Source organism: Sorex araneus, chromosome 5 (genome assembly GCF_027595985.1).
Source record: "Sorex araneus isolate mSorAra2 chromosome 5, mSorAra2.pri, whole genome shotgun sequence".
Taxonomy (NCBI): domain Eukaryota; kingdom Metazoa; phylum Chordata; class Mammalia; order Eulipotyphla; family Soricidae; genus Sorex; species Sorex araneus.
In genome coordinates, this window is record NC_073306.1 from 349,498 (window position 1) to 376,229 (window position 26,732).

Genomic DNA, 26,732 nt, shown 5'->3' on the forward strand with positions numbered 1-26,732 from the left:
AGTCCTCATTGGTCGGCTATTCGTGGTTCCTGCTGACTCCCACTAGTATAGAGTGTCTTGGAAGCTTTGCTGGTTTGTATTTATTTATTTTGGGTGTTTGGAACCTAGCCACACTCATCTATATGCACACACATGCATGCACACACACATGCATGCACACACGCATGCATGCTAACACACAGATGTGTGTGCGCACATATACGACCTTGGAGTCTTCAGGGAGTGTCCCCGTGCACCTGTCCTGGACACATGTACCTGTCTCCAAGCCCTGGACTCCTCCAGCCCAGCAGCCCATGTGGACACCCCCTGCCTCCCAGGGGCACGTGGGTCTCCTTCAAGGCCTTCTACCCGGTCTCTGGACACTGCGCCTTCTAGTTCTGACTAATCTGGGGTTCAGTTGGCACACCTTGGGGAGGCCCCCTTCCCAGGAAGCCCAGCAGCTCCTTGTACTTCGTACTTTTAAAGGGGCCCAGCCAGCAGTGCCTGGCCTCCCACCACTGGCTCGGGGGTTGTCAGGCCCAGCAGGCAGCCTCAGGGTGATCTGTGCCCCACTCTGAGCCTGATCTGGTCTGCACCCGCTCTGACCCCATCCCAGCTGCACTGGCTGCTGGCCACTCCCCCAGCTGGCTTGAGTTGAGTCTGTCCTGAGCACCCTTGGGCCTGGTAGAGTGCAGCAAACAACAGCTGGGCGGGGGCGGAGGGAGTCAGCTCTGCCTTCACAGGGTACCCCTTAGGGAGTCACAAAGGGACAACACCCCCAGTCAGAGGTGGTGACAGGGGGGCTGTGCAAGGAGAGGCCAGGAATGGGGCAGCTGGCTCTGCCCCCAGGTCTGAGGAAGCCTTTGTTTCTCCATCAGGGTGTGGGGCTGGTCCTCTGGTTGGAGGCATCACCTGAAGCCCACATTCCTGCCTCCTAATCTTGGCCATCAAGGAGCCACCACAGAGGGCCCCTTCCAGGGCCCCCCCCACCCGCTCCCGGCCCAGCCTCCGTCCTGAGGAGACCCTCGCTGCAGGTGGCAGGCCCCTCCTCAGGGTGGAGGTGCTGAGCTGAGGTCGCCCTGAGGGAAGCAAACACCTTCCTCAGGACTGGACACCCCAGCACCCCAGCTGTGTGTGCATGTGCAGGCTGAGTTTACGTGCGTGTAGACACGTGCATATGTATGCATGTTGACCGCATGGGCGCACACGTGTGATGATATGTGCACGCATTCATGTAGATGTGTGCTACACCTGTGGATGTCAGAATGTGGGTGCACGTGTGTTGTGTGCACATGCACAAATATGTGCTGTGTGGGGGTGCACACATGTATGCTGCTGCTGTGCGTGTGTGTGTTGTGTGTAGGCTGTACATGTGTATGCCGCTGTGCAGGTTCATGTATGAACACAGCATATGCACACGTGTATGCTGTGTTCAGGTGCATGTACGTGTTCTGTCCACATGTGTGTGCAGGTGCACATGTGCGTGTTGTGTACAGGTACACTTGTGTTTTATGTAATGGATATGTGTGCTGTGTGTGAGTGCACACATGTATGTTGTTGTGCAGGGCCATGCGTGTGGTGTGTGGTACACTTTTGTGTTGTGTGAAGGTGCAAATGTGTTTTATGTTTGGGTACACAGGTAGTGTTATATGCAGGTGTGTATGTATGTGTTGTGTGCAGGTGCATGTAGGTATTTTGTGTTGGTATATGTGTTTTGTGTGTGAGTCCATGTGTGTTGTGCATGGGTATGTGTGTGCTATGTGCAGATGCATGTGTGTGTTGTATGTGGGTGCACACATGTGTGTTGTGTGTCAGTATACATGTATTGCTACTGTGTGGGTACATATGTGTGTTGTGTGCAGACATGTGTGTTGTGTTGGGGTGCATGCATGTTGAGTGCAGGTGCATATGTTTTGTTTGTGCACACCACACATGTGTTTTGTGTGCGTGTGCATGTGTGTTATGTGTAGGTGCATGAGTGTTGTATTAGGGTGCATGTGTGAATGTCGCGTGTGAGTACAAGAGTTTTGTATGCAGGTGCACACATGTGTTTATGCAGATGCACATGTGTATTGTGTACAGGTGCATGTGTGTTGTGTGTGGGTGCATGTGTATTGTGTGCGTGTGCATGTGTGTTATATACATGTGCACACATGTGTTGTCTGCCTGTGCATGTGTTGCGTGCAGTTGCACATGCATGACTGCTGTGTTACTGCACATGTGTTGTATGGAGTTGTGTGTGTTGTATGCAGGGTCTGGGCACACTGTGGGCCCTGTTGTGCACCTGTGATCTGGGTGTGACTGTCAGCTGATTATTTCTGACTCCTGCACTATCCAGCCAACCCTTCTGTCCTGTCTGTTTGGCTCACGGCCCGTCCAACCCTGTTCCTGCAGGTGTGCATCCAGACAATTGGCTCTGTTGCTGGCTGAGGCCCCTCACCTCACCCTGGGCCCTTTCTGAGAGCCCCGAGGAGCCGGCACAACTCTGCTGCTCTCTGCCATGTCCAAGAGCTGAGGTTCCACAGACAGGCCAGGGTGGGCCTCAACTGGCCTCACAGATGGGCTCCTGGGGGCTGAGAGAGGGGCAGATGCTGCCCTCTGACTCGGCATTTCACTCTGAGATGTCTAAGTGCCTGCCCCCGGCTGGGCCCCACCATGGCCTGTTTTATTGTGTTTGGACTACGCTAGCTCTGCTCAGGGCTTACTCCCGGCAGGGCTCGGGGACCCTCTGGAGTTGACTTCCTGCCTGCACCATTTGCTGGGTCTTAATTGGCTTGAGATCTGGTGTTGGGTCACACACATGCAACAGGGCTTGGGGGCACTAGTGGGCCTGGGCCTCCTGTGTGCCTGGCTCCCTGGAGCCCTCCTGGACGTCCTGCCCACTCTGCACTGCTTGTGCCTGGCTGGATTGGCATGCCGGGGGCCAGCACCACAAGGAGGGGGGCAGGCAGAGGGGTCCAGTTTTTTGCAGTGGGCGACAACCCCCTGAGGGCACTCATTTGCTCAGTCGTCTTAGGTCTTAGGGCTGCTCTGGGCTTCTCTGTCTGAAAGGGGCGAAACCCTGGGTGGTGCCACACCACGGCTGGTGGCCTCTGTGGGTGTTGCTTGTCCTGGCCTTGGCTACAGAACCTGGGGAGGGGCAAGCTACAGGCTGTGGGGTGACCCGGGCCCTCCAGCCCCCAGCACAGTCCCAGAGCCCGCCCTGCCCGCAAAGAAGGAGGGAACCTAGAAAAGACGGGTCCTGGGCCTGTCACTGTGTGGCTCGCTAAGCCCCCACCCTGGGCAGCTGCCCTGTTCCGTGTCTGCACCCACCTCACCAACTACTGGGGGGCATAGAGACACACAACACAAAAAACAGGGGCCTGGTGTGGTGGTGGGGACCCTACGCTGGGTCAGAGGCCTGGGCTGACCTCCCCTGAGGTCTGCATGACCACAGCGGGGACAAAAGGCCCTTCTTCTCTGTACAAGCTGGATTGTGTGGAGGAGGCAGGCAGGCGGGGGCAGAGAACTTCCGGGTTCCTTCTGGGTTTCGGGAACCCCTCCATTGCGGGGGGGGGGGGGGCAGCTCCGGGAAGGATGCACGGGACTCTGGACGGCGAGACCAGTGTGGGGCTGTGAACTCCACACCAGCTGCATCTTCCTGTGTAGATCCTGGCCTTAGGGCCATCTGGGCCATGTCCCCCTCGCCCCAGCCCTCTGCCCTCAGAGAGGGGGTTTCCGGGCCATTATATTTTTGCTTCCTCTTGTGTCTGCTTCAGTCCGGCCTGGCCCTGATCCTACACTCCCTGGGGAATCTCTGCTCAGGTCTCTCCTTGAAGGTGGGGGCAGCAGAGTGCAAGGCAGGGCGGAGATGCAGAGCCGACGCAGGGGGCTCTGGGTCACTGGAGCTCAGACTGGCCAGCCCTACCAGGACTGGCCAGAGTTGCCCAGGCAGGTGGCAGAGCTCAGAGTGAAATGGGGAGGCGGCTGTGTCCTAGAGGGCTGAGTCATGGCCAAGACAATACGCTCACTTTTTCCAGAAGGGATGGAAACTTCCCCATCGGCCCAGCTGCAGGGAGCCCGCCCCGGGCAGGAGTGGCAGACAAGTAGGCACAGCTGCCTAGCTGCTGGCATCGCCTGCCACACCCAGCGAGCAGGTGGTGCCCAGTGAGGGCAGCGTGGCCTGGCCTGCTGCCTACACTCAGTCCAAGCCTGGTCAGCCTGGAGCGGGACACACCCCCAGCGGAAGCCCCGGCAGTCTGGTCCCCGTGGAGGCCGTGGAGCACAGCCAGCACCACCACTGCCAAAATTCCCGCTGCGTGAGGGTGGGGTGGCCGGAGGCCGGTGGCGGTGCTGGTTCTTCAGACCAGTCTGCTCTGCTTCCTTTTTTAGGCAAAGGCGTGCTTGGGCTCTCACCTGCTGGACCCAGAGGAAGGAAGACCATTGAGCCCCATCCGCTTACCCTCCTGAGCACCCTCTGGGGGCTGGGCAAGGGAGGGGGCATCCTGGAGTCCCACAGAGAGGAGGGTCTCAGGCCTATGTGGCAGGAGCCATTGGCGGAGGGATGTTGTCAGCCTCACCTAAGGGACAGCGCTGGACCTGAGCACCCTGGGACGTCCGACCTAGTTCTCAGTGCTGGGTAGGGTAGAGACCAGCTGCTAGCTCAGTGGTCTGCAGCAGCCCCCTCCACACCTCCTCCTTCTAACAGGCCTCCTTCCAGGACCCCATTTCTTTCTTTCTTTTTTTTTTTTGGTTTTTGGGTCACACCCGGCAATGCACAGGGGTTACTCCTGGCTCTTCACTCAGGAATTACCCCTGGAGGTGCTCAGGGGACCATATGGGATGCTGGGATTAGAACCCGGGTCAGCCGCGTGCAAGGCAAACACCCTACCCGCTGTGCTATTGCTCCAGCCCCCCAGGACCCCATTTCTTAAGCTGGGTCTGGGGGACTCAAGACCAGCTGCTCCTCCATCGCCCCTGTGTGTGTGCACGTGTGTGCATGCATGTGCGTGCGCCTGCGTGTGTGTGTGTGTGTGTGGTCGGGGCAGGATCTGGGCTCCGGGGACTTTGCTCCCCACACACCTCCTAAGCTTCACTTGCGCTTGGCTTCAAAGACTCTTGCGCTCGGCTTCAGAGAGCCCTGGGGGTGACCAGTCGCCTGGCTGGGGGCTGGAGACTGAGTGTGCGCGTCCACGTGTCCGGGCGACTTCCGGGGAGCGCGCCCCGTCCCTTAGCGACTAATTCTTCGGCGAGCGCGCCCGCAGGGCGGGGCCTAGGTGGGCGGGGCCGTCGTGGGTCCATGCGGTTGGCCCTCGGTCGCGCGGGGGCGGGCCTCGTGGGAGGGGCCTAGGTGGGCGGGGCCGTCCCTGGCCTGCGCGGCGGCGCGCCCTGCGGCCCCGGACCGAGCGAGCTGGGGCGCGAGTGGCGAGCAGAGGCCGAGCGCGCCCGTCCCGTCGCGCGATGCTGCCCTGGACGGCGCTTGGCCTGGCCCTGAGCCTGCGGCTGGCGCTGGCGCGCAGCGACGCGGAGCGTGGTGAGTACGTGGGGTCTGGCCTGGGCGCCTGTCCTGCCGCTGCTGCCTGCGCTGGCCGGGGAGCGCGTGGGGCGGTCTGCTGGGCACCCCAACCACCTGCGGCCGCAGATTAGGTGCCCCAGGCGGCGGTTGGAACCTGCGCTAGTTGGACGTGCCTTGTGCACCGCCCTCATATCCAAGGTATGGCGCGGTTGCAAGGAACAGCCAGCCCAGCCTCCCTTAAAGTGACTCTGGAGAGGGCAGAGGCAACGCAGGTACCAGTGGTGAGGGGCCGGCACGAATGGGGAGGTCCCTCCGTGGGGTCGCCCTGCTTTCTCGGTGCAGACCGGGTCAGGGGAGGGATCCCAGCGTCTGGTCCTTGACCGTGCTGTCCCCAGCTGCCCCCACCCCCCCGTTGCTTCACTTGGGAGGCTGAGCTAAAGGGCTGCCTCAACCCTGCTTCTCTGGGTGCAGACCCCCAGGCCTGTCCCAGGCTCTCCTGCCACTGGCCAGGACCCCTTGGGGGGCCAGAGCAGGCCTCTGTGCCCAAGACCCCACTCATACTCAGTGGGGATGCAGGTGCCTTTGGGTGGTGGCCACCCCGCCTTTCAGGACCTGCAGGGTGTGGGGGAGGAAGTGCCGCCCCCCAGGGGTCTCGCTGTGGGGGCTGCCTGGGAGCTGCACCTGGACCTGAACCCCCTCCTCTCCCCTAGGTGTCCCTACATCGGCCTCCCAGGGGGACCTGCTGTTTCTGCTGGACAGCTCGGCCAGTGTGTCGCACTACGAGTTCTCCCGCGTGCGCGAGTTCGTGGGGCAGCTGGCCGCGCCCCTGCCCGTGGGCCCTGGTGCCCTGCGCGCCAGTCTGGTGCACGTGGGCAGCCGCCCGCACACTGAGTTTTCCTTTGACCAGCACAGCTCTGGCGCAGCGGTGCGGGATGCGGTGCTGGGGGCGGCCCAGCGCATGGGCGACACCCACACTGGCCTGGCACTGGCCTATGCCAAGGAGCAGCTATTCTCCGAGGCAGCAGGGGCCCGGCCAGGGGTGCCCAAGGTGCTGGTGTGGGTGACTGATGGTGGCTCCAGCGACCCCGTGGGGCCACCCATGCAGGAGTTGAAAGACCTGGGTGTCACCGTCTTCATAGTCAGCACCGGCCGCAGCAACCGGCTTGAGCTCCTGGCCGCCGCCTCCGCCCCAGCAGATACACATCTGCACTTTGTGGATGTGGACGACCTGCCCATCATCGCCCAGCGGCTCCGGGGCGCCATCCTCGGTAGGGGGGCTGTGCCATCCGGGCTCCCTGAGCATCCTGGGGGGTGTAGCTGTGGGTCCCGACCCCCCTCCCTGTGCTTTAGCAGGTCAGAGGGCAACAGATGAGGCCACACTGGGCACTCTGCCACGGAGCACCCAAGGCTGGAGGGCCTGGGAGTGGGAGCTGGGGGGCAAACAGGGACCAAGGAGGAGGATCGCCCCCACCCCCCAGGGTGAGGTAGCCCAGACTGAGCCCCGCTGTGCCCCCAGGAAACTGTGAGAACTGACTAGTCGGGGTCTGGCCAGCGTGCCTACCATGGTCTGGGAAGCACTTCACACTCCACTTCTTTACTTTTTTGTTTGTTTGTTTTGGGGCCACCCATCTGGCAGTGCTTCTGGCTTTGCACTCAGGAATCATTCCTGGTGGGCTCAGAGGACAATATGGGATGCGAGGAATTGACTGTGCAAGGCAAGCACCCTGCCCGCTGTAGTATTCCTCTACTTCATTCTTTTGGTTTTGTTTGGTTTGGGTTTGGGGTCACACCCGGTGGTACTCAGGGTTGACTCCTGCCTCTGCACTCAGGGGTCTCTCCTGACAGGCTCCAGGGACCAAATGTGGTACCAGCATTGAACCTGGGTCAGCCACAATGCAAGGCAAGAGCCTTCATCCCTTCTATCTCTCTGCCCACCAACTTCCTTCTAGACCTGCTGACCCCTCAGCCATACCAGGCAGGCTGAGGAACTGTTCATGGCTTGGCCTGTGGTGGCCACTGAGGTCCTTGCACCTTTGAGGGGCCAAGCAAGAGGGGGCAACCCCTGACCTGTGGGCTTGGTACCTAGGCAAGCTTACTGGGTCCTGATGGGGTTGGTGGGGCATGGCCCCGCGGCTCCAGGGCAGTCCAGTTCTGCCACTGACCCTAGCCTTTCTCACCTCGGTATTCCTGGGGTCGGTCCCTTCCCTGACACCCTGCCCCGGCTCCCCGCAGATGCGATGCAGCCACAGCAACTCCGGGCCTCCGAGGTCACGTCCAGCAGCTTCCGCCTGGTCTGGCCGCCTCTGTTAGCTGCCCACTCGGGGTACTATGTGCTGGAGGTGGCGCCCAGCGCACAGTCAGGGATCCCACTGCGCCAGCAGCTGCCCGGCAATGCCACCGGCTGGGTCTGGACAGGCCTGGACCCGGACACGGACTACGATGTGGCGCTGCTGCCCGAATCCAACGAGCAACTGGTGGCGCCGCAGCGCCTGCGGGTGCGCACGCTGCCACTTCCAGGTGAGTCCGGGCTGCGGTCCGGACGCGGGTAGTTGGGGGCGAGGGGGCGGGACTTGGGGCCGGGTAACCGGATCTGGGGCAGGGGGCGGGAGTGGTGGGGCTTGAGGTGCCAGGCCGGATCTGGTAGCGGAGCGGGGCCCGGGGCGGGAAGGAGCGGGGGTCGACGGCTGGGCGGGGCTTGGGCCGCGAGGCGGGGCCGGCGCGGGGAGGGGCGAGATCTGGCGCGCAGCGCGGGGTGGCCGGGGTGGGGCGGGGCCTGGACGCGGGACGGGGCCGGACGCGAGGGCGGGGCCTGGGCGGCTGGGCGGGGCCGGGGAGGGATCTAAAGCACTGCACGGGGTAAACCAGGGTGGGGCGGGGCCTAAGCGCGGGGCGGGGCCGGGCACGGGGTGGGGTGGGGCCGGGCGGGGCCGGGCCCGGACGCGGGGCGGGATCTGGGGTGCGTCTTGGGGCGGGGCCAGGGCGCGGCGCAGTGGCCGCGGGCCTGGGCCGGGCTTGGGTGCGAGGAGGGGTGGGGCCCTGCATTGGGCGGGGCCTGAACGCGGCGCGGGAACCCGGGGCTGGGCGGGGCCTGGGCGCGGGGGGCGGGCGCGGCTGGGCGCGGCGCAAGGGCTCCCGGTGTGGGGCGGGGCCGCTCGGGTTCGCGGGGAGAGGAGCCGAGGTGGGGCGGGGTCCGGGCGCGGGGCGGGGCCGGGGTGGGGCGCGGCTCCCCGCGGGCCCGAGGCTCACTGGCGCTTCCCTGCAGAGGAGGCCGGACCCGAGCGCATCGTCTTCTCGCACGCCAGACCGCGGAGCCTCCGCGTGAGCTGGACCCCGGCGCTGGGCTCGGCCTCGGCGCTGGGCTACCACGTGCAGTTTGGGCCGGTGCGCGGCGGCGCGGCCCAGCGCGTGGAGGTGCCAGCGGGCCAGAACAGTACCACGCTGCAGGGCCTGGCGCCCGGCACCACCTACCTGGTGACGGTGACCGCGGCCTTCCGCTCGGGCCGCGAGCGGGCGCTGTCCGCCAAGGCCTGCACGCCCGAGGGCCAACGGCGCGCGCGCCCCCTTCCGCCGGCAGCCGCGACCCTGGAGCCCTGAGCCCGCTGCCCACCCAGCCGAGGGCCCCCTTGCCCAGCCTAGGCGGGTGGCACCCGCTTCGGAGGCAGGATTTTGCCCGGGGGCCGGAGTCGCGACCCAGTCTACTTCAGCGTGACCCCCAGCCCCGGCCCCGCCGCCCGGCTCGCCTGCCGTGGCCGCTCCACCCTTCCCAGCCCAGAACTGGACACAGCGCCGACCTTGGGACCTGGGCCACAGCACTGGGTGGGGGACCCGACCTTCCACATGAACGTGTGGTCAGGGTGGTGCTGGTGAGTGCGAGGGGCCCAACCCGGCCACGCAGGACCATGACACAGGCTGCAGGGAAAATGGCCACGCAGGACCATGACACAGGCTGTAGGGAAAAAAGACGTGCAGGCCGGGCTGGGAGCCTGGCTGGGTGGACGTCATAGTCTTCACCAGGAGGCTCAGATGGGGGGATGGGGGGCGCTGCCCTCCTGCCCAGGACCCCATGAGTCTTAGAGAGCACTTTGAGAACGACCCTGGGACCACAGCCAGTGAGCTCCGAAGACGGGCCAGCGCTGCTGGGAGCCGGTGCTGGAAGGGGGCGCTGCAGCCACTGGGGTTCTCTGCATCTCTCCTGACCCCACCCCAGAGGACATCCAAGGATGGGCAGCACTTGGCGGGCACCCCGGCCCCCCTCTGCTTGACTCAATACTCACTTTGCCCTCTTGTCCACTAACGCCCAGACCCCAAATACAGTCGTAACGCCCCAGACCCCAAATACAGTCGTATGCCAGCCAGCTGAGTGTGCTCTGGTCTCCTTCGTGCTGTCCTGGCCCTCGACCCGCTGTTTCTACTGGTGGGGTGGGGGCAGGGGGGAGAGGGGGGACTAGTATGGGGCCTGCGCCTGGGTTGGACGCACCCTCTGCGGGTCAGCTGAGGGCTGTAGACCCCGCCGGCCAGAAGACCCACGAAGGCAGTGGGTGGAGCCCGCTACCCGATGCGTGGGTCTGGGCAGCCCCAGCGAGCCGGCTTCTCCCTGCAGGCTTGAGAGACCCGGGACTGAGCTACCTGTGTGATGATGGGCCACCTGGCAGGGGCCTTTCGGGTGGGGTCTCCTCAGTGGTCTAGTGGCGTCACACCTGGACCATCACTGTCACGAAACTGGCAGTTGGCAGGCGGTGAGGCCCAGAGGCCGGACCCAAGATGCTATTAGAGCATCTAGGCCCGGGACCCAGGAAACACCAGCATGACCGAATCCTGCTGAGCTCAAACAGAGGAGCAGCGTCCCCCCTGCAGGCTGCGACCTGGTGCTGGGAAAACCCCCACTCCCCACAGGCCTGCACACACCACCCTCCGGGTGCTGGCAGACTCCAGCCCCACCCCCCACCCTGGCCCTGGAATGGAAGCCTGGGTCAGGTGGTTCTTGGCCTTATTAGTTCCTCTTGAGTCCTGATCTCAGGCCCCCACCCTTTGCAGACCTGAGGTCTCCCTCCCATTGGCCCATCCAGTTCCTCCATCCACTGCACTGGGCCTTTATAAGCAAGAAAAGCAGGAGGGGGCTCCAGTGCTAGGGCTGGGTCACCTGCAAGCAAGACGAGCATCTGACCTGCTATCTCTGGCCTCAAAACTTTTTTTTTTTTTGGCAACACCTAGAAGTGCTCAGGGGTTACTCCTGGCAGTGATTGAGGGATCCTATGGGAGGCACACAGGCAACTGGGATTTAAGCCTTATCCACTGCACTAGTTCTCTGGCCCCTAAAGATGACCTTTTATGGTTGGTTTTTGTTTTGTGCTCAGGCACAGGTGGGACCACAGGGGTGCTTGGGATTAAATCTGGGCCAGCTAGTGCCAGGTAAATGCCTTACCTGCTGTACTATGGCTCTCCCCGAGTCTTCTATGGCTGCTCCTCTGAGACCTCTGTGAGGGCAGGCCATGCTTGTGTGGGGTCGGTGCAGCAGCTGTGAGTCTCGGCCCAGGCTCTGTGCTGGCATGGCCCTGTGGACTGCTGTGCACGCTAGTGGCTGCTCCTGGTAGTGTGCGCTGGCGGTGCTCCAAAGGCACACGTGCAGCCTCTCCTTAACTTCTGAAGAGCTGCCAGACATGGAGGGGCCCAGCCGTGGGCACCAGTGCTGAGAGTGCTGCTGTCTGGGCAGCATGTACAGGTAGAGAGGCTGGGGAGAGCTCTATGTGGGCACCCCACAGAAGACATAGAGGGCGGGGGCAGCTGCTGCTGTCTCCATGGAGCCCTGGGATCTCGGCCTGGGGCTGCAGTGGAAAACCACAGCTCTGGCCTGTGAGTGACCCTGGACACCAGGCCGAACTCTGGGACCCTGCCCCAATTTCTGGGGGAACAAGAGCAGTGTGCGCGTGTGCCTGCTGCCAGTGTGGGTCCCCGAGGGCAGCTGTGTCCTGAGTTCATGGCCAGGTTGTCCCCATGCCTGCACCCCTAGTGTGCCATGCTGAGGGAAGGGTGTTCCCACCGCCTTGTCTACTTTTTTTTTTTTTTTTTGCTTTTTGGGTCACACCTAGTGATGCTCAGGGGTTATTCCTGGCTCTGCACTCAGGAATCACTCCTGGCAGTGCTCAGTGTACTATGTGGGATCTGGGAATCGAACCCAGATCTGCTGCGCTCAAGGCAAATGCCCTCCCCGCTGAACTATCGCTCTAGCTGTAGTCTAGTCTTTTGGGGAGCCACAGCTCTGCTGCTGCACTTGGCAGCTTTAGAAAAGGTGGTGGCCGACCTCTCCAGCGGCTTCCATTTAAGTGAGGTTTGATTCTTTTTGGTTTGGGGGGTTCACACTTGGGGATGCTGAGTTCACTCCTGGAGGTGCTTGGGGGACCACAGTAGATGCTGGATGGAACATGGGTGGGGCGTTTGCAAGGGGAATGTTGTCCCCGTACTGTCTCTTTAGCCCTCACTGTCTGTCTTTTCAGGTTAGACTGAAAACATTCAGTGCAATGTTTGATTCTCAGAGCCAGGGCGCAGAGAGGGCACCTGGGCGGCCAGAGTGGATGTGGCCCCCTCACTCCCACGGGGCACTTCCTGTGTGGCTGGAAGCTCACTTGCTTTTTCAGGCTTAATCTGAAAACACTTTTCCTTTCCTTATTCGGATTTGAAAAAAAAAAAAGACTTATTAAGACTAGGGTCCATCAAAAATGAAGAAGGCCAAGCAATAGTGCAGCGCGGAGGGCATTTGCCTTGCACATCCGGTTGTCCCAGGTTCGATCCCCAGCCTCCCATGTGGTCCCCTGAATTCCGCCAGGAGTGATCCCTGACTGCAGAGCCAGGAGTCAGCCCTGAGCACCACCAGGTGTGACCCAAAAAGCCAAAAAGAAAAAAAGAACAAAGACAGCCCGAAGCGAACTTTGACTCATTTGGGGCACAGCTGGCTCCTGAGCCACCACGTGACCTCCGTCCACCTTTGTCCCTCCGCGCCCCGCAGCGCTGCACGTGACCTTCGGGACAGCGACTGGGCCCCTGGGGCTGCTGGTTCCTGGCCGTGCCCATCCGTTCCGCCCTGCGGGCCGCCGCGAAAGGCTCTGGCCGCAGGTCACCCGTGCCGGGTGTCCACGGCTACTGCCCCCGCGCGGACTCCCCGCGCCGGCCTCCCGCCGTCTGGTGCTTCCCTGGCGCCGGACGTCTGGAACCCAGAGGCGCCCATAGCAACGGGACCCGGAGTCGTTGCTAAGCGGACGTGACGTAACTTGGGCGCAACGACTAATTTTGTCCCTGGCTAGTCTCCGTAGATCAGGCGCCTGGTTCCGTCCCGGGTAGCACCCCGCCCAATGGCTGCGCCGCGGCCCAGGAGTCGCGGCCCTCGTGGCCAATCTGCAGGCGCTTCCGGGGCGGGACGAAGGGGCGTGTGTCGCGCCTGCGCAGTGGCTCCGGCCGCCGGCTCGGGGCGCGTGGAGGCTACCCAGCGCCGCGCGTGTCCAGCTCGCCTTGGGGCCCAGCGCTGCGGGGCGCGCGGCGGCGGCGGAGTCATGTCGTGGCTGTTCGGCATCAAGGGCTCCAAGGGCGAGGGCGCGGTGCCTCCTCTGTCCCTGCCTGCCGCGCCGCCCGGGGCCGAGGGCAGCGGGGACCGCGGCGCCGGGGACCGGTCGGCGCCCAAGGACAAATGGAGCAACTTCGACCCGACAGGCCTGGAGCGCGCGGCCAAGGCGGCGCGTGAGCTGGAGCACTCGCGTGAGTGCCGGCGGCCGCGCCCCGCGGGGCGGCAGGAGGGGACCCGGGTCCGGGGAGCCGGACCCGCTGCCCGGACGCGCCAGCGCGCGGACGGGGCGGGGACGGGGGCGCACGTGCGGGCCTCGCGGGGTCGGTCGACCCGGGCTGGCGTTCAGGGCGCTAGTGGGGGCTGTGCTTGGACGGGGGACACATTGTTGCTCGCCGGAGGTCGGTCCGCTGGCGTGGACCAGTTCAGGGCCTCCCGCTCCTGCAGCCTGAACCCTGACCCTCGGGCCCCGTGCACGTGTGCCCGCTGCTCGCCTCATCCGCTTCCTCCTCGCCTGCCCTAGAGTGTTCTCTTCCCGGGTCCCGGGACTTTGGCTTCTGCCCTCCCACCACCGAGCCCACGTTTCTCCGCCCTGCAGCTTGTCCCACACAAGTGTGCGGCCTCTTCCCGGTGAACTGCCTCTCGGCTTTCCCTCTTCCTCCCACCAGCCCGCAGGTCCTGCCGCCAAGGGAATAGATGAGTGTCAACGGCCGGGGGCTGGGCCTGCTGGTGGCCACTCTTTTTTTTTTTTTGCTTTTTTTGGGTCACACCCAGCGATGCTCAGGGGTTGCTCCTGGCTTTGCAATCAGAAATTACTCCTGGTGGTGTTTGGGGGACCATATGGGATGCCAGGGATCGAACCCAGGTCGGCCGCGTGCAAGGCAAACGCCCTACCCGCAGTGCTATCGCTCCGGCCCCTGGTGGCCACTCTTTATCTCTAGAAAAAGAGACATTTGGACATGGGGCTGCCTGCTGTCCCCCTGCCCCCTGCTCTGCTGCTTGCCTGTTTCTGCTCCTTGCTCGGAGCTTGTGTAACTGCAGCCCCGCGCTGTGCTGTTTGCCGGTTTGCACCCCAGATTATTAGGGGGCGCTCGCTGCTCCTTGGGATGCTGTTAACAGCCATACAGCCCACCACCCGGCTGGTGTCTGTCTGTGCAGGGAACACTCCCGTGAGAGCCCCCAATCGCCCACTTTGCAGTTCCCCAGACTCCCCTTGCAGGGTGACCTCAGGGGTTCCCTTGAAGGTGCGGGGGGGGGGGGGAGGTTAGGGGGAGTTTAGTACTAAAAAGGAAGACTTGGGTACAGAGGGGCGTGAAGCAGGGCCAGGCTTCGGGTTCCTGGCTGGGGGTGCCGTCCCTGCCTGTCCAAGGGTTTAGGAGTTTTGTTTGTTCTTTCGTGGCAGTGCGGAAGTGAGCTGAGGGTCTCGGGTGGGCTAGTGCTTCAGACTGAGTCACACCACTGAGCCCGTGAGTTTCTCTGGAAACAGAGTGGGCACCCCAGATGTCAGTCACCTGTAGACGGGACAGGCCTGTGTGTGGTAGAGGGACTGTGCAGAGCTGGGCCTGGCCTTCCCTGCTCTCCTGCCCCTGCTCCTCCTCCTCCTCCTCTTCCTGCTCCTCTTCCCTTGCTCTGTATTGGACTCAGCACCCTGGGGGCAGTGGCTGTTGGAAGTGGAGCTCTGGCCTCGGCGTGACTGTCTCCACGGAGCTCCTGTCCCTGATGGTGGGGATGATCTTGGGTTGACTAGGTGGGCTGCTGTCTGGGTGAGCAGCAGGGGCTGTGGCCTCTGGCAGGGTCATCCCCGGTGGCCGCCTTGTCCTGATGCGTCCCCAATGCAGGACATGCCAAGGAGGCGCTGAGCCTGGCACAGATGCAGGAGCAGACTCTGCAGCTGGAGCAACAGTCCAAGCTCAAGGTATGCACGGGCGCTGGGCGGGCCCACTGGCTGCCCCGAGCACCTGCCCTGAGCAGCTGATGTGCCGCAGGAGTATGAGGCCGCTGTGGAGCAGCTGAAAAACGAGCAGCTCCGCGTGCAGGCAGAGGAACGGAGGAAGACCCTGAGCGAGGAGACACGCCAGCACCAGGCGGTGAGGCCCCTGCTGGGCAGAGGGAGGCCTGGGGGCAGCGGGCGGGGCAGGACAGCTGGGCAAGCCACCCTTTTCTCCTTCCCCCAGAGGGCTCAGTACCAGGACAAGCTGGCGAGGCAGCGCTATGATGACCAGCTGCGGCAGCAGGTATGTCCCCTGGGCCCCGGAGTGCTTGGGACAGGCAGGGCCGGGGGCTACCGTGAGCTTCCAGAACCTCCCGTGGGCCGAGTCCAGGCCGCCGTGCCATTGACCACTTCCCTCTGGCTTCTCAGCAACTCACCAATGAGGAGAATTTGCGGAAGCAGGAGGAGTCGGTGCAGAAGCAGGAGGCCATTCGGAGAGGTGCGTGGGGCAGGCAGGGCATCGCTGCGGGGGCCGGCCCACGCGGGAGGGGGGGTGCAGGGCGGCTCAGCTGTGCCCGCGGACCCACAGCCACCGTGGAGCGGGAGATGGAGCTGCGGCACAAGAACGAAATGCTGCGGGTAGAGGCAGAGGCGCGTGCCCGGGCCAAGGCTGACCGCGAGAACGCTGACATCATCCGTGAGCAGATCCGCCTGCGGGCCGCCGAGCACCGCCAGACCATCTTGGAGTCCATTCGGTGAGGCCAGGAGCGGGTGGCACCTCTGCCCTCGCTGCTGTGCTACCGCCGCTCACCCACCCTCCCCACAGGACGGCCGGTACCCTGTTTGGTGAGGGATTCCGGGCCTTTGTGACGGACTGGGACAAAGTGACAGCCACGGTATGCTACAGGTGACCCCCTGGCTACGGTGGCTTGTGGTGGGGTTTCTTTCCTGATGCTGCCCACCTGCACTATCCCCGGGAGCCCTCGGTCCTCGCAGTGCCGTGAGCTCTGGCAGGCCGCGCCTCAGCACCTCTGCATTCCCGGGCGTGTGGGCAGAGCCCTTGTTGGCTGGGGGGGGGTCTCGTGTGTGGCACTAGAGGAGGGCCTCATGCCTTGCGCCCATCCCAGGTAGCCGGGCTGAGCCTGCTGGCTGTTGGGGTCTACTCTGCTAAGAATGCCACGGCCGTTGCTGGACGGTACATCGAGGCCCGGCTGGGGAAGCCGTCGTTGGTGAGGGAGACGTCGAGGGTCACTGTGCTGGAGGCTCTGCGGCACCCGGTGCAGGTGAGGGCCAGCCCTGCGCGTCTGTCCTGCCTGCCCTTCTTCCTCTCTCCCCTCCCCTTCTGCTGGGGTGACGGTGCACACATCGCTTGCCTGTGGTTGGGAGTCCCAGGGGAGCGCCTTTGCACGGTGCCCGTGAGGCCTGCCCTGGCAGTTCTGGGCCCTGCTCCCTGGGGCCCCTGCCAATGACCCCGCTGTCTCCTCCAGGTCACCAGGCGGCTCTTCAGTAAACCTCAGGATGCATTGGAGGGCGTTGTCCTCAGTGTAAGTGTTGACTGAGGGCGAGGCAGGGCAGGGCTCCAGCCTAGGACAGAGCCCCTCGTGCTGGCCAAGGGGCCCCGGGAGCAGAGGCCAGTGCCGTTCCCAGACTGCTGTTCTCCGCAGCCCAGCCTGGAGGCACGTGTGCGGGACATCGCCATTGCCACGAGGAACACGAAGAAGAACCGGAGCCTCTACAGGAACATCCTGATGTACGGGCCCCCTGGGACTGGCAAGACGCTTTTTGCCAAGGTGAGCCCTGTGTGGGGCGAGCTGGGCCGAGGGCGGCAGTGCGGTCTGGAGAGCGCAGACGCGATGTGCACGCTGCCGCCCCTGCCTCCCCTCCTGCCCAGAAACTGGCGCTGCACTCTGGCATGGACTACGCCATCATGACGGGCGGGGACGTGGCACCCATGGGCCGTGACGGTGTGACTGCCATGCACAAAGTCTTTGACTGGGCTGACACCAGCCGGCGAGGGTGAGTTTCTGCAGTCAGACTCCCACACAGGTGTGATCTCTGCCACCATCACACTCATGTGCACGCGCACGCACACACACAAGCACACACAAGCACACTTACAACATCCGTGTTCATGCACGTATTCCTGCTCCTGTGTTGTCAGTCACACTTATTCTCCCGTGCACACATACGTAGGCACATAGATACATTCATACTCATACACGCACGGACTGAAATGTATTCTTGCATGGGTCACATGTGCACACGTGCATACTCTCCACACGCTCCTGCGTTCCTAAGCTCACGCTCTGTGTACACGTACATGCACACATTCAAGTTCTTGCATACTTGCACACATTCACATTTATACACGCTTAGCACATTTACACAGAGACACACATGTTCACTCACGCTGTTTTTGGTTTTCTTTTGTTTTGGGCTATGCCTGCTAGTACTAGGGTTGACTTCTGGCTCTGCACTCAGGAATCCTCAGGGACCATATGGGGTGCTGGGGATGGAGCCCAGGTCAGCCCTGTACCAGGCAAGTGCCCTCCTCCCGGTATGGTCGCTCTGGCCCCTACAGACACACACCCGTTGGGCTCTGCGGGACACACACACACACACACGCACACGCACACGCACGCACATACACACCTGTTGGATTCTGCAGGACACACACCCACACCCCTTGGGCTCTGCTGGTGCCAGCACACACACACACACACACACACACACACACACACACCTCCCCCCCTCCTTGGGCACTGCGGGGTGCTGGGGTCAGGCTGTCTGGGCTGTGTGCTGTCTGCCTCAGTGGATGGGGACTGCACTGCTGGTGTGTTTCTTACAGTTGTGCCTGTGGGTCACTTTCTGGCCTTTGGCACACAGCAGCTCTTTCCCATCCCCAGAGAGCCGGGGTTCAGCCCAGAGACCCCGGCAGTGTGGTACGAGCCACCAGGCCTGTGTGTTCTGCTTTGACCAGTGAGTCTCTGGGCCCAGCTGACGTGTGTCCCCTTCACAGCCTCCTGCTCTTCGTGGATGAAGCAGATGCCTTCCTCCGGAAACGAGCCACGGTGAGCACGGTGGCAGCTGGAGGGCTGTGGGCGGCCACAGGGAGCAGTCAGGGCTGAGGGGCTGGCCAGAGGCACTGGGTCCCGGTGCCTATGCTCCTGACTCAGTGTGGCTTGGTCCTGCCACTCACTGTTCTCCTTGCATCCTTGGTGGCATTTTTTCGGTTGGCTTTCTCTCCCCGTCTGGGCCGGCCCGGGGCTGCCCAGGCCTGCTGCCTGATGCGGGGCTCTCTGTGTAGGAGAAGATCAGCGAGGATCTCAGGGCCACTCTGAACGCCTTCCTGCACCGGACAGGCCAGCAGAGCAGCAAGTGAGGCAGCACCCCGCCGCCCCCTGGCAGCCCCAAGTCACCTGAGGTGCAGGCGGGCGCGGCCTCTTGCCAGTGAGTCATGGGGCCAGGCTGTGCCCACTGCCTGCATAGTGCCAGCCGCTGAGGCCCCACCGACCTCGGGCAGAGTTGCCCACCCAGCACCCCTGTGCCTTGGCTGGGGTGCAGGGCCCTCGGCCTGTGTGGAGGGTGGAGGTGCCCCTTCCTCGGGAATCTTCTCGGCAGGTGGCAGGCACAACCCAGGGTCCCTTCTACCCACACCTGGCAGGGGCGGGCGCTGTCTGCAGGGCTGGTGGCCGAGCACAGGGCCGGGCCTTCTAAGGCTCAGGGTGTCGGCCTTCCTGCCTGGGGCCGAGGACACCCCTTGAGGTATCTCTGGCTGCAGGTTTATGCTGGTCCTGGCCAGCAATCAGCCAGAGCAGTTTGACTGGGCCATCAACGACCGCATTGATGAAATGGTCAGCTTTGACCTGCCAGGGCTGGAGGAGCGCGAGCGCCTGGTGCGGATGTACTTCGACAAGTATGTGCTGAGGCCAGCCAGCGAGGGCACACAGTAAGTATCTGCTCTGGCCCTCACCCGCCTCCCACCTGTCTGTGTTCCCGTTCCGCTCACCCCATCCCTGTCCTCACTGTCATCCCGCTCACCCTCATCCCCATCCTGCTCCCCTGGCTTGCGTCCCCATCTTGCTGGCTTTCCTGACCTCTGGCGGCGGCCAAGGGTGTGAGAACAGTGACAGAGCTCTCTAGCGCCCGCTGTTGGCCGCTGGGTGGGCAGAGCCCTGCTCCAGTGCGGGGTGCCCCCACTGCCGCTGGCCCGCTCTAGATCCAAGCTGGCCTACTTGTGTCTTCTCTCGGGAGTGGGGATGCCTGGGCTGGCCCTGCCCCCTACTCAGGGCCCTCCTGCCTCAGGTCTGGGGGCTTTGGAGCTCCCTGCCCTCAAGGACTGTGGGCAGGTTGCAGAGAGGTGGGGCTCATCAGCACAGGCCCTGCCCCTCATAGACCCCCTGTGCGCAGACACTGACACAGATGCTCAGACACGGGCTGGCTCTGTGCGTGCGTGCTCTGGACCTGCCCCGGGCCTCCTTGCAGGCGCCTGAAGCTGGCCCAGTTTGACTTTGGGAAGAAGTGCTCGGAGGTGGCCCGGCTGACGGAGGGCATGTCGGGCCGCGAGATCTCCCAGCTGGCTGTGGCGTGGCAGGTGAGTGGGCTGAGCCCTGCTGAGAGTGGGGTGCCGGCCCCCCACAGCTTTAGTATTTGGGCCTCTGGGTCACACCTGGCAGTGTTTGGGGTTGCCCCAGCAATGGGACCCTGGAGGCCAGTGCTCACACAGTGACGCCTTTGGCCAGTACCACCCCCTTCTGCAGCGAATGCAAACCCGTCGTGCTGTGCAAGAAGGCCAGCGGCCACGGCTGTTCCAGGGTCCTGAGTTTGGGGGTCACAGAACCTTGATGCCATAAAGGGGTGCGCCTTCCTTGGCATCTTCCTTGACACCTTTTCTCTGAGGTGGTCCAACATCGACTCCCAGAGCATGCAGGCTGCCACCCAGAATGCCTGTCTGCGGGGCTGCCCCAGCTCTGTGTGGCCGGAGTCCGTGTGTGAGAGCAGAGTGGTGCTGGCCCCGCTCTGTGTGTGTGTGTGTGTGTGTGTGTGTGTGTGTGTGTGTGTGTGTGTGTGTGTGTGTGTGTGTGTGAGAGAGAGAGAGAGAGAGAGAGAGAGAGAGGGAGAGAGAGAGAGAGAGAGGGAGGGAGGGGGGGAGTGCAGTCTGGTGCTGGTCCTGCTGCCTGCTCTGTGTGTGTGTCTCAGAGAGAGCAGTGTGCTGCTGGCCCTGCTCTGTGTGTTTGTGTATCTGTCTGTCAGAGAGAGAGAGAGAGAGAGAGAGAGAGAGAGAGAGAGAGAGAGAGAGCAGTCTGGTATTGGCCCTGCTGTGTGGGTCTGTCAGAGAGAGAGGGAGAGAGAGAGAGGGAGAGAGGGGTCTGGTGTTGGCCCCGCTGTGTGTGTGTGTTTGTCTGAGAGTGAGCATTCTGGTGTTGGACCCACTGTGTGTGTGTGTGTGTGTGTGTGTGTGTGTTTGTGTGTGTATGTGTGTGTGTGAGAGAGAGAGAGAGAGAGAGAGAGGTGGTAGGGTGGTGCTGACTGCTGTGAGGGCGGGCCAACAGAGAGCTGAGCCCTAGAGTGGCAGCCTGGGACAGGGCAGAGACTGTGTCCCCCTCCTCCTACTCAGCCCTGCTCCTGCCCGACTGTAGTGACCCCATCCAGCTTCCACTCCCCTTCTGTCTTTTTTTTTTTCCTTTTTTGGGGGCACACCTGGCGATGCTCAGGGGTTCCTCTTGGCTCTGCACTCAGGAATTACCCCTAGCAGTGCTCAGGGGACCCTATGGGATGCTGGGAATCGACCCTGGGTTGGCTGCATGCAAGGCAAACGCCCTCCCTGCTGTGCTATTGCTCCAGCCCCTGTCTCTCCTTTCTTATGCGTGCTTGGAGCTTCTCAGGTTTCTGGTGGTGAGATTGTTGCTTTGGGGTCTCGGGCAGCTCCTGGTGCTGGGCTCGACCACTATGCCTGCATCAGGTGAGGCCTTGCACGAGGCTGTGGAGGTCGCCTTCTGCCCGTGTGCAGTGACCGAGGCTTCTGTGCTTCAGCGTCCCCTGCTAGGGACAGGCGCTTTCCTGCACGGTGGCCTGCACTGCGTGTGGGGGAGGGTTCCGCCCAGCCCTTCACGGTGGTTTTTACTTTTGGTTTTGGGGTCATATCCAGCGTGCTCAGGGTGCCCTGAGCTCGGGTGCCCTGTGGTGCCAGGGTGGAACCTCGGCCAGCCAGGTGCAGGACTGGCCCTTGTGGACAGCAGGCCTCAGATGTTTTCTTGCGCTCCCTCTGTGCAGCGCTTTGATGGGGAAGACTCGTTCACGGGGCTCGGGCAGTAGTACAGCAGGCACTTGCCCAGCACTGCGCACTGCACAGGCACCCCAAGCACTGCCGGGTGTGGCCAAAACCCAGAGAATTGTTGGGTCAGACGCAGTTCGTCTGTCTTTTCCTTGGAAATCAGGCCATGTGGGACCCCTCGCTGCTTTTTTTTTTTTTTTTTTTTTTTTTTTTTTTGCTTTTTGGGGCACACACCTGGCGATGCACAGAGGTTACTCCTGGCTCTGCACTCAGGAATCACCCCTGGCGGTGCTCAGGGGACCCTATGGGATGCTGGGAATCGAGCCTGGGTAGGCTGCGTGCAAGGCAAACGCCCTCCCCGCTGTGCTATTGCTCCAGCTCCCCCTCCTCTTGAGGGGGCTGTGGCCACACCCTCCATTGCTTGGGTCGTTGGGCACTGCTGCCAGTGAAGCACAGCGCCTAACTCCTGTGGGATCTTTCTGAGGCCATTGGGGCTCCTTCCAGAACAGGCTGGAAATTGCTCTTCAGGCTGAAGGACCCCAGTTTGATTTTCCATATGGACAATTTGGCTCCAGGCCCTGCAGGGAGCAGCTGAGCAGAGCCGGGAAGAGTCCCAGTGCCAGAGATGTCCAGCCTCCTCTTCCTGTGCCCTAGAGTTTTGTTCTGTCTGCCTGGGCTCTGGGCCTCTCCATTTACTTCCTAGGCTGCAACTCCCCCCGCACCCCACCCCCAAACCTTTTCATTTGGTTCTGGGGGCTGCCAACCATGCTCGTGGGCCACACCTGCCATGCTTGGGACTGTGGCTGGTGTGGTGGCACCTGGCAGGGCTGGGCAGGAAGCAGACCAGCCGAGGTTCTGCTGCCTGGTGGGTCCCGGCCTGTGGCACCCTCAGACCATGCCGGCCACTGAACTTGCCTCAGAGTAGCTTGGCGGCATCTTTGGGCTCTGCTCTCTCCAGCACCCTGTCGTTTCCCCAGCATCTGGCTACTGGGCTGGTGCTGATGGCACCAGGGGGCACTGGGGAGTCCTGTCCTGTCCCTGCCCTTGGGGGCTCTCTAGGTCCCCTACATGTTCCTCGACAGGTTGGGGACACTGTTCTTAGGTGGTCGAGAGCAGACTCGTCTGCCTCGCCCCCATGGGTCAGAGCCTTGTGACCTTCAGGCACTCTGGGTCATGTGTGTCCTGGGGGTCCCTTGGTGCTGCTGAGCTTCCGTGGGGGCCCACCCAGACTGGGGCGCCTAGTGAGGCCTGGAGTGGGTTCTGGTCAGGAGTTCCACTGGGCCTGGCCTGGGGATGCAGCTGACCCAGCTCCCCGGCCAGGACTGCCCTGCCTGCACTCTCCCCGCAGGCCATGGCGTATGCGTCTGAGGATGGGGTGCTGACCGAGGCCATGGTGGACGCCCGCGTGCAGGACGCCATCCGGCAGCATCAGCAGAAGATGGAGTGGCTGAAGGCGGATGCAGTTCGGCCTGAGGGGGCACCATACCCCTCCTGAGGGGGCCCACGCTGGAGCACTGAGCTGCCCAGTGCCCTGGTGATCAGTGAGGCACAATGCATGTGGGCAGGACTGGCCCAGCTTAGGACCCCTAGGCTGGGCTTCTGTCCCAACCCCCCATGGGGCGGTCCTGGTTGGGGGCTCTGGCCTGGACACTCCTGAGGCCTCCACAAGCCCAGAGGGCAACAGGCACCGAACCCAGCCTGGGGCCACACGAAAGGGCCAGCGGGGGTGGGGGTATGCCCAACCCCCCAGGAGGTTGGTTGTGCACCAAAGAGGGTGAGCGGGGCAGGCTCTAGAGCTGGCATCACTGGATGAAGGGTCAGGCCCCCCAAGTCCAAGGGGGTCTACTGTATTCCCGGCATGGGTTGATACCCGGTCTGGGGGCCTCGACCAGAACCAAATAAAAGGCAGAGCTCTGCTTGTGGGTCCTAGCTGGCGCGCGACAGACAAGCGAGGCGGGCGGGGGCTTCCGGAGGGTTTACTGACCGGCGGGGGGTCACAGTGAGGCGCCCACCGGGGTGCGAGTCCAGGGCCTTATTGCTGCCACCCGGGCCTCCCCGACAGCCCGCCCCGCGCCCCCCGCGGCCCGCAGTCCCCCCACCCGCCCCATGCACATGCTCCGGGTCCGCGCCCGGCCCCGCCTGGAGAGAAGAGGGGACAGCACCTTCCGCGGGGCGCGCCCGGGCTCCAGTCCGCGTCCCGCACGGCCCGAGTCCTGCGCGGTCACAGGTGCCGCGGGCTCGGGTGGCCGTTGTGGTAGAGTTTCTGTTTCACGTGCACCATGTTCCCGGCCGCCTCCTCGAAGGGCCGGTGCGGCCTCCGGCCCAGCTCCCGCAGGCCACACAGCTTGGGCAGCCAGGTCCACGAGCCGTCTGCAGGGGACGGGCGCTGTCGGCCAGGGCCGGGGCGGGGGCGGGGCGGGGGCTGGGAGGGGGAGGGGAGGGGGCGGGGCCGCGGCCCCGCACTCACCGCAGCGCCGGCCGGCCCTCCAGGCGCGCACGGCGCAGTGCAGGACTCCGTCCATCCACACCAGGAACCAGCTGATGCAGAAGCCCAGCAGCAGCCCCAACATGAGGTCGATCTCCTGCTTGGTGACGTTGTCGGTCACGAAGTAGTTCTCGGAGGCGTCCACCACCGACTGGTCCCCGTCGTACGGGATCACGTAGTGGACGTGGTGCCTGGGGGCGGCAGGGCGCGCTGGCACCTCTCCCGCGGCCGGCCCCCCCCCCCTCCCCGGCCCTTGGTGCGGCAGGATGAGACTTTCCCGGGGGCGGGGGGCCAGGGCCAAGTCCTGACCCCGCTGCAGGGCACAGGTGAGCAGGCTGGGGTGGGGGTTGGATGCCAGACAAGGCCTCTCCCTGCTGCGCTGTGCTGCTGACCAGAAGTGCCAGCAGGACCTGCATCGCTCCCCGGGCACTGATCGTGCCCCACACTTCCCTACCTGCTCCTGGCAGATCCATCTTCTGCCTGACCGGCCCCTGTTCCAGCCGTGGGTCTGCTAGGCCTGTCCAGGCCCCTCGACGCGGGAGTCATGGTGATGGCCCCCTCCCCAAGTCCCTCCCACCCGAGCCTCACCCTGCCCAGGCCACATCCCAGAAGCATCTCCGTGAGGTGCTGCTGATCCTGGCTGGAGCCCCCTCACCTCCCCCAGCCCTTGATTTCCTGTGCCCCCGCACCCCCCTCCCCAGGTCTGTGCTGTGCGCAGATGCCTCAGAGTCTCCATGTGGGATCCACAGACACCTCAAACTCGCACCTAAAAATAGCTCTTCCCGCCCAAACCCGCCGTGGGGGATGCCAACACACTCCCTCCCAGCTGGCCAGGCTCCAGGCTGTGCCAGGCCCCTGCTGCCCCACGGAGACAGGGTGTGGCCGCACTCTTTGCCCCCAGCTGGCCAGGCCCACCAGCCTGGCGTGCTGCTCTGGCCAGCAGCTCAGCACGTATCTTCACACCTCAACAAAGACCTGCGGGGCCCAACGCCTCGCTCAAACACCATGGCCCCAGACTGGCCGGGAAGCCCAAGGGTTAGTTGAGCAGCCTCTGCCCGCCCAGTCTTCCGGCCTCGAACCTCTGTTGGGGTCTTCCCTGTGGGTTGGCAGGAAACTGCACTCAGCAGCCTTCAGTGAAATCAGGTCAGGCCTGAACCCCGGCCTGGCACCTACAGGGGTTGGCGGACACCACCACAGGGTCCATTGCTGCCCTCTCCTTCCTCTGACTTAGGGCCCAGCTGGGGACATCCTGCCCCCAAGTCTCCAAGTGTCCGTCCTGGTCCTGACGTGGTCACGCATGGCGCATGTGTCTGATGTCTGACGCATGGCGTGGACACACTGCATGTGCATGGGGTGTGGCGTGGGCTCTGGGACATGGCCCAGGCAAATGTGTGTGCGAACATGCCCGTGGGCACAAGCGTGGTATGTCACGTGTAGGCGCATGCATGGTTGCGGGGTCTCCAGAAGGCGTGGCGGGTGTGTCCACAGGCAGGCCCGCACAGACCACTACACGGAGCGCACGCTTGGCTGTCCACGGCCGCACACAGGCACATGTCCCGTGGTCACATGTGCTAATACACATGTGGATAGAAGCAGACAGAGCTCCCCGCCGGTGCGGACATGAGCCCACATGGGTCCTGGACGCCACACAGGACACCACACACACACGCCAGGCACAGCCTATCCCAGATGGGCGTGTGCAGACACAGGCACACACATGCGGTCACAGCACAGGGAACCGTGCGTGGCTGGTGTCAACCCGCTCAGGAGCAGCACTGCACACCAGGCCAAGGCAGCACAGGTGGGTAGGTCGGGGCTGCAACGAGGTCGGCAGGCGGGCAGGACAGCCTGTGTGGGCCCACCACCTTGACCAGTGGGGTAACCTTGGGCTTGTGCCCACCTGCTCCCGCCCGGGACCGGGTGGGGGAACATGCAGAGGTGTGTGCCGTGGGCACACATGTAGACGCAGACAGTACACACATGCGCGCCTCATGGTAAGATGTTTATTTCGTACGTGGACAGACGGACATGCGTGGCCGGGGCAGCACACTGTCTGCACAGGACGGGGGTCCCACAGCGCCCTGCCGCGTGGGTGACCTTGAGCCAGCCCCGGCGCCTGCCTCAGTTCCTCGGCGGTAAATGGGCGCAGGCCGGGCACCCCTCGGGCAGGCCCTTCCCACCATGACCCGCGCAGGCCCGGGCGCGGCTCCCAGGCGCGGCGCCGCCCCCGTGGGCCGCGGGGCGCCAGGCACGGCCGGCCGGCGCCTGGGGTGACCTCCCGCCCACCCCGGGCCCTCCCGGCCTAGCGCGGCCGCCGCGGCGGCGCGATCACGCGTGTGCCCGCCGCGCGCACTCACCGACCGCAGTTGCAGTGGCAGACCCGGTCCTCGCCCCGCAGGTGCGGGAGGATGTAGTTGTGGAAGCGGTCCAGCAGCGCGTTCATGTCCATCAAGCACGCGATGGCCTGGAAGAGCCCATGGCGGGTGAGCCGGAGGGGCGGCTGGGGGCGCGGGCGCGGGGCCGAGGGCGCGGGCCGCGGCCGGTAAACAAGCGCGGGCGGCGCGGCGGCGGCGCGGGGGCGGCGCGCGGGGCCCCCCGGCTCACCATCACGATCGACGCCCCCAGAATCATGAAGATCATGGTGTTCGCGCTCATGGACATCGGGCGGGGCCGGGCCGGGCCGGAGCGCCGCCCCCCGGCCCCGGCGCGCCCCCGGCCCCGGCCCGGAGCTGGGCCCCCGCCGGCCGCCTCCGCAGAGGGCAGCGCCTGAGCGCGCCCGGGCCCGGGCAGCAGGCGCGGGGCGGGGGCGCGCAGGGGACGCGGCCGCCGCCGGGGTCGCTCGGCCGCCCGGCCCGCCGCGCTCCGCTCCGCCCTCGGCCCGCCCTCCGCGCCGCCCGCGCCCGGCCGCCCGCGCCCCTCCCGCCGCCGCCCCGCGCCGGCGCCGCCAGGGGACGCCCCCGGGCCGCCCCGCCCCGCGCGCCCGCCGGACCCCTCCCCGGGTCCCGCGCGGACGGCGCGCGC

General features: G+C 64.0%; 3 protein-coding genes across 3 annotated transcripts; 2 read left to right on the forward strand and 1 right to left on the reverse strand.

The window, feature by feature from the left end:
* Positions 1-5,328: 5,328 nt before the first annotated feature.
* On the forward strand, positions 5,329-9,828 carry VWA1 (von Willebrand factor A domain containing 1). The gene is made up of 4 exons (XM_055138949.1): positions 5,329-5,491; positions 6,184-6,741; positions 7,706-7,990; positions 8,736-9,828. The coding sequence occupies exons 1-4, from the start codon at positions 5,419-5,421 to the stop codon at positions 9,065-9,067; spliced, it is 1,248 nt and encodes a 415-aa protein (XP_054994924.1). The 5' UTR covers positions 5,329-5,418; the 3' UTR covers positions 9,068-9,828.
* A 3,073-nt stretch (positions 9,829-12,901) lies between these two features.
* Positions 12,902-23,142, forward strand: LOC101555268 (ATPase family AAA domain containing 3A). The gene is made up of 16 exons (XM_004607179.2): positions 12,902-13,216; positions 14,861-14,937; positions 15,008-15,109; positions 15,197-15,256; positions 15,382-15,451; positions 15,542-15,707; positions 15,779-15,848; positions 16,080-16,235; positions 16,440-16,496; positions 16,617-16,742; positions 16,844-16,968; positions 17,972-18,023; positions 18,260-18,330; positions 18,734-18,901; positions 19,438-19,546; positions 22,575-23,142. Exons 1-16 carry the CDS (start codon positions 13,015-13,017, stop codon positions 22,719-22,721), a joined length of 1,758 nt encoding a protein of 585 aa, XP_004607236.1. The 5' UTR covers positions 12,902-13,014; the 3' UTR covers positions 22,722-23,142.
* A 40-nt stretch (positions 23,143-23,182) lies between these two features.
* TMEM240 (transmembrane protein 240) lies at positions 23,183-26,475 on the reverse strand. Its single transcript, XM_055139014.1, has 4 exons — positions 26,316-26,475; positions 26,069-26,175; positions 23,694-23,902; positions 23,183-23,596 (listed from the first exon to the last, which is right to left on the reverse strand). Exons 1-4 carry the CDS (start codon positions 26,370-26,372, stop codon positions 23,448-23,450), a joined length of 522 nt encoding a protein of 173 aa, XP_054994989.1. The 5' UTR covers positions 26,373-26,475; the 3' UTR covers positions 23,183-23,447.
* Positions 26,476-26,732: the final 257 nt, after the last annotated feature.

Coding starts and splice junctions, on each gene's coding strand:
- VWA1 (XM_055138949.1), top strand. CDS start 5,419: ATGCTGCCCTGGACGGCGCTTGGCCTGGCCCTGAGCCTGCGGCTGGCG. Junction 6,742..7,705: donor GCTCCGGGGCGCCATCCTCG/GTAGGGGGGCTG, acceptor GGCTCCCCGCAG/ATGCGATGCAGCCACAGCAA. Junction 7,991..8,735: donor GCGCACGCTGCCACTTCCAG/GTGAGTCCGGGC, acceptor GCTTCCCTGCAG/AGGAGGCCGGACCCGAGCGC.
- LOC101555268 (XM_004607179.2), top strand. CDS start 13,015: ATGTCGTGGCTGTTCGGCATCAAGGGCTCCAAGGGCGAGGGCGCGGTG. Junction 16,969..17,971: donor GCTGACACCAGCCGGCGAGG/GTGAGTTTCTGC, acceptor TCCCCTTCACAG/CCTCCTGCTCTTCGTGGATG. Junction 19,547..22,574: donor AGCTGGCTGTGGCGTGGCAG/GTGAGTGGGCTG, acceptor CTCTCCCCGCAG/GCCATGGCGTATGCGTCTGA.
- TMEM240 (XM_055139014.1), bottom strand. CDS start 26,372: ATGTCCATGAGCGCGAACACCATGATCTTCATGATTCTGGGGGCGTCG. Junction 26,176..26,315: donor TGGGGGCGTCGATCGTGATG/GTGAGCCGGGGG, acceptor GGGCTCTTCCAG/GCCATCGCGTGCTTGATGGA. Junction 23,597..23,693: donor GAGGGCCGGCCGGCGCTGCG/GTGAGTGCGGGG, acceptor CGTCCCCTGCAG/ACGGCTCGTGGACCTGGCTG.